The sequence below is a fragment of the Dunckerocampus dactyliophorus genome, chromosome 17 (genome assembly GCF_027744805.1).
Source record: "Dunckerocampus dactyliophorus isolate RoL2022-P2 chromosome 17, RoL_Ddac_1.1, whole genome shotgun sequence".
Taxonomy (NCBI): Eukaryota; Metazoa; Chordata; class Actinopteri; order Syngnathiformes; family Syngnathidae; genus Dunckerocampus; species Dunckerocampus dactyliophorus.
The window spans coordinates 20,095,359-20,102,948 of record NC_072835.1 but is presented as its reverse complement, the minus strand read 5'-3'; the positions used below and the strand labels follow the sequence as shown (position 1 = coordinate 20,102,948).

The window sequence follows — 7,590 nt, the reverse complement described above, 5'->3', positions numbered from 1 at the left end:
GAACTTGTTAGAGCAGCCGTCAGTCAGTCACGGCACTACTCTCACACACACACACGCACGCACGCACACACACACGCTAAAGTAAATATGCCGGGGCGGAACGCGCAGGAATGGATGCGCCTGTCTCTGCGAACACCGGGCATCTTCATCTTCGGCCTGGTCTTGGCCCCCTGCGGCTGGGTGCTCAACCTCACTGCCACCGTGGCGCCCAACTGGAGGACCCTTGACGACATCCCAAACACGCCGAGCAACGAGTTCATCGAGCAGGGCATCTGGGACATCTGCAGGTCCGTCACCACCTCCACGTCGTCCACGTGCAACCTGGAGGACAGCGTCTACTTCGGGAACCAGATCATCGAAGTGGCTCGAGGTCTCATGGTGGCCTCTCTGGTCGTCACCCTGCTGGGGCTGGCAGTAGCCATCCCCGGGATCCGCTGTTGGAAAGAGAGACCCAACTGGGTGATCGCCGGTTTGGGTGGAATACTGATCTTCATCTCCGGAGTGCTCACCATCATCCCCATCGCCTGGTACACGAACATCCTGGACGACATCACCACCGTCACGCCGATCGTCACCGTGGAGGTGGGTTACTGCATCGTGCTCGGCTACATCGGCGGCATCTTCGAGGTGCTGGCCGGCTTCGTCATGTTCGTCGGGATCTGTCGCTGCTGCGGCGGGAAGAACCGCGGCGAGGTGCGGGTGACCGAAAACGTGCGCAGCCGCTTCAGCGCCCGCGGGCCCACCCCGCAGCCCAGGCGCGTGGACGTGCCCACCCTGAGCCGGAGCCCCGCCCCCAGCAGCGTCCCCTACATCCGGGACACCCTGGACGATGACATCTCCTTCCCCCGGGCCAAGAGTCCGGCGGCGCGCTCGGCCAACACGTCCTACAGCGGGAGACCCTATGATGCAGATTTGTGAGGGGGGCCACACCTGGACACAAGTTAAGCAGGAGACAGGACTTTAATAGGGCGTCTACGTTCAAATCAAGTCAGGATTGTCCACTTTTTAGGGTCAGCGAGATCAAATCATGATTGCTAGATAAGCCAAAGTTGTTTGAGTATTATTAAAGTGTTGCACTGTGCATTAACACTTGAAGGAATACGTTTATTATGGTTCATTGCTGGGGTGGAGTGTCATTATGACGGATGATCATGTTTTTCATGGCTGTCTTTTATACTCATTTGTAAATAGTTCTATTTTTTCCAGCGAACGCTAACTTGGACAGTAACATTCTGTATCTCTCCATTCTTTTTGAATGTCAATACTCCTATGCACTTTATGTTGACGTGATCAATAATGCTTGATTAAAACCTGCATCGTTTCTCTCGGCCAAAGAGCAAACATACAGTAGCTGCTGTTTGTGTTATGATTGGCCGCCGGCCTGGGAATAAACATCGCAGTTGAAAAGGAGAAGAGTGATGGTTGTTAAAAAAAACAAAACAACCGCGCAATACCGTGCATGATTTAGAGCGCAAAAGACAAACTCTAGTTTCACTTCAGTGTTTTTCTGTGCACCCTGTTTGTTCACTTGTAAGCTGCTAAGTATACAGACAATGTCACCTGACCGGTCTGGAAGGCTTCTTGGCGTGCAGCTCGTCTGGCAACATTGGCTCGCCTTTTTAAACCTGCTTTCACATCTCAAGCAAGGCGGAGGGAACAGCGGAGGGAACAATCGGCCCTCTGTAGCTCCTGTTAGCCTTTTGTGGCGGCGGTGCAGGTCCGAGTGTAGGAAGCACATACTGTTAGCGGGAGGAGTGCGCCGCCATTGATGCTCGAGGTGTGTCGGGAGACGCAAAAGAGCTTCAGCTGATCTTTAAGGATAGAGGAGACGAGGAGAGACTGGCGTCAAGGGTGAATGATTTGAAATGGAGGTGGAATTTTTAATTGTGATCAAAACTTCGACTTTATTGAACCACGAGGGAAGTTGCTTGGTTACAGTAGCTCAGTTGCAGAAGAAGAAAAACACTCTAAAAAAAATGTAGTGCAATATGAATATAGTAAAATAAAAATAATATACATGTACGATAAACAAGATTTGAATTTTTACAAATGGTGTGTAAAAATGCAAGTACTTTGACACTTTATACAGCGCAATAATATTATGAATGATGAGAGCTGGATGGCGTGTGGAATGAATGAAATTGCTTGGTTACAGTAGCTCAATTGCAGAAAAAAAAGAAAAACACTGCAATATGAATAAAACAAAAAAAAAGAATATAAGACAAACAAGATTTGCATATTTACAAATAGTGTGTAAAAATATAAGTACATACAAGTAAGGACAGACAGTACAGCACAATAATGTTGTGAGTTATGTTGTGAGGTGAGGTATTGTAGACCTGGATGGCGTGTGGAATGAATAAAGTCCTGTAGCGTTCACTGTGGGTATGGAACTGGAGGAGTCGGCTGGAAAATGAGCTCCGCAGCCCCGCTATCTGATGGAAACATGAATTGTCTTAATGAAGCAAAAAAAAAAAACATTTTTTGAGGTATGATGGTAACATGTCAAAATGTAACCCTCTCTGATTATGGAGTTCACAAGAGGGCCAAACTGTGCGTGTAGTAACCAGTAACCAGTTTCTGCAAAAAAACATAGGGCATATTTTTAATTTGGCATTAAAAATAATATGTCTGTGCTTTTATACCTGTCAACCAGAGGTGTGGAATCGAGCCACAATTTTGATGAGTTTGGACTCGAGTTTGCAAAATTTCCAGGCTTTTGGCCCAACGGTCAACATTCTCGTCTTCCATTTTGAAGGTCCTGTCTTCAAGCCCCGGCGCGGGCAGTGTGAAACAGACGTGAACTATGACATCAATTACTTGGGACTTGACTTGGCCTTTAGTCTGATGACTTGAAAATACTTGAAATTTTCAATGGGTGTGTTGAGTCTTCAAAGTTTTCAACCAACGTGATCGTTTTGTAATTTGACTCGACCTGTCTTGTTTTGACACTTGACTGGACTCAAGACTTGAGATTAAAGACTTCGGCATTGCAAAACACCTCTGCTGTCAACATTTGTATTTGGAAATACCGTGGAACGGTAATTCATTCATTCCGGAAGGTCCGTTTGCTTTGTGTTTCAATCATAAAAAAAATAAATGAAATTGATAGGGAATTTATTCCAGTTTTTCACAATTTTTAGTGATAGGTCAGAAAAAAAATTATAATTATTCTCTATAAACTGTATTTTTGTGTGTCTGGAACAGATTAATTTTATTTACAGTGTAAGCTTGGTTAGCACAAAAATGTACGTCACAATTCTGCCTCAGTTTGCGTACAATAAGGCATGCATCTTGCTGTGTTATTAATACACTGTGAGAGTCCAGTTGTATTCTTAACATTTTTTAAAATCAGAAAACATCCTTCCTTCCTTGTTAGCATGACAACCGGAACCGAAAGTTGATTCGCCCTTCGATGATGTAACACAAAACACCTTTTTTTTTTTTTTTTTTAGTTTTACACATAAAACTATTCTACATGCATACAAAGGATGAATGACCATTTAAGGTTACTTTTACCTTCACTGAAGACGCGACTCCATCTTTCTTTTTTTACACGTGTTATTTCTTGAACTCAGTAGGGTTTCTCACCTTCTTTATCAAAATGCTGGCACTTGCAACTTTCTTTGGCTCCATTTTGTCCTACAGTATCGAGGCGAGAAACACTATTGAATTTAAGCAACGACTCACGTCAAGACAGACCCGTCAAGAATCACGCCTTTAATGAAGGTCCAAGTTAAAATATCCGTTTATATGCATATTCTGCACGTAAAACTATAATTGTAAAACTCTAAAAACACGTTTTGTGTTAACATTTGTGGCTTTCTGGAACGGATGAATGGGATATACAGTATATTACTTCTTATGGGAAAAATCGATTCGGTTAATGTTTTGGTTAGAGTCAGACCTTCCAGAATGCATTGACGACGCTAACCAAGGTTCCACTGCACATGATTTCCTATTGTTTTGATTTACATCATGTTTATGTCATCTAGGATGGAAATATTCTTGCACTGAAACTCAACACAACCTTCTTGGCCCGTCACATTTCACACACACAAAGCCTCATGGGAATTAAAAAAAAACAACAACCCACGCACGTTCAAAAACAATAGCTTCCTTGGCAGAGGTAAGGCAATGATGCAGCAGAAAGCTGTGATCAGAAAATAAAAGTCATGTCTGTACAAAGTCATGAGGGGTTATTAAGCGTCGGAAAGAGGCTTAATTAAGCACTACTTTTAACGTAATGATGGAGAATGATCTCTGCTTGAGGTCGAGCCACAAAGACATCATGTTTGAATTAGTCTGTAATCACGTCGTCATTAGAATGAAAGTACTTTCATCACACCCTAATAGGCGCTTGTGGTGGACTGATTTTCCCAGATGGGTGGTGTCGCCGCCACAAAAGGCGGCTTCTCTGACTCACAATATCGTGCAGCATGGGTGGGGTGGCGTGAAATTCACGTTGCATGTGCCGTGTCAAAAGTCGCCTGTTGTTTGCTTACGGCTTTCATGGTCGTGGATCATTGAGAAGCTGCCTCCTGCCGATCCATCAGCATTTCAGCAAGGGTGAAGTCAAAAATGTTTGAAATGATCCCGCCCCGCTTGCCCACAGATACTTCATTGTACTTTTGCATGAATAGGAATATAAATCAAATATGTCATGCTTGTAGACGACCATAATGTATGCAGGTTTGTGTCAGACATGCTTTACAAGTGACGCGTGGTGTGCAGAATTCGTGTTCGAAATGAGGAGGAGGAAGCCGACCTTATTTCCTCCTGCCCCTTCTCCCCATCTATTACCGATCATTTATTCACACCATATCTTTATTTGCGTTTGCTTTCATTTTGCCATTTTAATTTTGTTGACTTTGAAAAGGAAAGTGTTGGATTTTTCTATATATATTTGTTTTTAATCAAAAAAACTTGTTTTTTAAAAAAAATGACACGCTATAGCGCGGTGTCCGAGGGACATTTACGGCTCTCAGCACATTCTAAAAATACAACTTGAACAAGAAAACTAAAAAACAGCACAAATGGTAAAGAGAGCAGGCATTTTATGACAATAAAGACAAAATATTAGGGAAATAGTCATAGTAACAAAAAAATAACACAAAAATACACTATATAAAAAACTAAATACAAAAAATTGAAATATTAAAAACAAAAATATTTTTTCACAGTTGTAATATGAGGAACAGAGTAAAGTTGCAAATTTAGGAAATGTAGGTTGGGTAAAAGTCAATGATAAAGTCTAAATATGCAAAAATACATAAAATGTATGAGAAAGAAGTTAAATATTTGTTATTGAATAAAAAAAAAATTAAAAAAAATGAAAACACCAAAAATGGAAAACCGAGCAAAAAAGCACAACGTATGGCAAAAAAGTTCATGTATATGAATTGTATGCAGGCTGTTCTTTTCTTTACATCTTAAAAACGTCTCCGCATATCTACATGGGTTCGTTTAAAAATGTGAAAGTGGCCCCCGCATCCTTTGATTTTTCTGTATGCGGCCCTTGGTGGAAAAAGTTTGGACACCCCTGCTGTATAGTATAGCAGTATAGCAGTAGTCAGGAAAATGAAGACTAGTATGTTTTTAAAAAATAATACAAAAATAAGATTCAAGCACTCATGACAAACACGTTGCTCTTGCTATTTCTGCCGTAATACATAACATTGAAAGGTTTATACATGTACTCGAATATTGCAGTATTTACCACAGCACTTCAGTATGCGGAATTAAATTATGGAACGGATTGAGTACGGAACTCAATGTACCGAGACGAGCAAATTCAAAAAACAACCAAAATGTTTGAGTACTTTCATTATTTATTGTTCTTTTCCCCCCGAACGTTTTTTGGCGTCACGAGCACTTTAAAATGTAATAAGTAATAAAACAAAAATGCATTTTATGTTCATTGTCAACTAAATAAAAAAAAATATATACATGAAAAATAAGGATGAGTAAAACAGAGACATGGAGAGTAAATAGCACATACCTCATACACAAATACTTTGTGTATGAGTATCAAAGGACAGAATTATTGGTAACATGTACCAGTCAGTGGTGGTCCTCTTATGTACCTGTATGTCGAAAAGAGAGGGGGTTTAAATTTAATACACAGTATTATAATTCAACTTAATTCAACTATGCACAGTGAGTCATATTTTGTAGCAACCCGTCAGATAAACGTATTCTTCCGTCTGGGATGAAGGTGTCTTGTGTAATTATCTGTTGAGTAGCATAGTATTCACGCTGAAGCAACACCAGCAGTGTGAATTGCTAACACAATACGTGCGGTAACTGGCAAGTTGCAAAATTGACAGTGCCAGAATAAAAAACATAAAAATAAAAAAAATCTTGTATTGACAACCTGACAGAATGCCAAATAAATTCTTTCTACGGAACTTTACAACACAGCAAAAGTAAAGAAGTTGGCGAACACAGTAATATACATTATGTATGCATTGAACAAAAATATACAGTCAGACGTCAGTTTCCCTACGGTGTGGCCAAAGAAAGTTGTTAGTGTCAACAATTTGAGATATAATCGTCTGTAAAAACGTATTTTCTATTATTTGAGTCTGAAATGGATCCCTTGTTTATGGCGGTTAATTGGCTGCAGACCCGACCGTTAGCGCATAGAAGACCTGTTTACGACCCGAATACATTTAACATTAGAGCCCTCTAGACATGAAATAACACCCCTATAGTCACCTTTACACTCGCATTACCAAACATAGTAGCCGACATAAGAGTAAATTAAGACAAAAATAACACTTGTGTGTTGCTATAAATGTGGTCCCTAGGGGAGCAGAGTGGCGGGTGGACAGGAAGTGGCGCTGGGGGTTCATACTTGAATTTTAGCTTGCCATTGGTTAAGGCCGCAACAGTAGCCTGTGTTATTACTAGGGATTATTGTGCCTGTTGCTCTGGCAATCAAAAAACCCCCCAAAATTTGACTCATAGGGCGTATATAACCAGAAAAACAGCATGATTTAGTAATACATTTTTTAAAAACCGTGAATGAGTGAAGCCGCAATATTCAAAGCACTAAGTGGCGAGGGATACTTTACTTCCTATGGGAAAAAAATCGGCTTGATATTCGTACGTTTGGGCTCAACTGTAGACGCTTCCGTTTGGAATGAATGAACTCTAAGTGGAACGAGCACGTAGGGAAACTGCCTCCGGCATGCTTGACAACTGAACATGACGTTGGGGTGAATCACTTTTCTCGACCCACGTAAGCGATGGCAGTGTGGAACAGAGGCGACGTGAGAGCAGCTACGCATAAAGTCATAAAAGCGTTGTCGCATGTTGCGTCGGTATGAAGTGTGCCATGAGGGAGGAATGAGAGGATTGAAGTAGGACAAGTTCTGAGGAAAAGAGGGCAGGCGTCACAAAGTCCACTGATCCACTTGATTGCATAGCCACCACTGCTTGTTTGGATGTTTTGTGTCACATGACCACTTCCACACCAATTAAAAGAGTACCCTCCTTTGTGGTTACACTATTATTAGTTGTCGCAACACCTCGGAACGCCCGTCATTAGAAACTGCACCACTAAATGATGACGGCAGGCAAACA

General features: G+C 41.6%; 1 protein-coding gene across 1 annotated transcript; it reads left to right on the top strand.

The window, feature by feature from the left end:
* Window positions 1-1,407, top strand: cldn23.1 (claudin 23.1). Its single transcript, XM_054757210.1, has one exon. The coding sequence runs from the start codon at window positions 88-90 to the stop codon at window positions 916-918; it is 831 nt and encodes a 276-aa protein (XP_054613185.1). The 5' UTR covers window positions 1-87; the 3' UTR covers window positions 919-1,407.
* The last annotated feature ends 6,183 nt before the right edge of the window (window positions 1,408-7,590 follow it).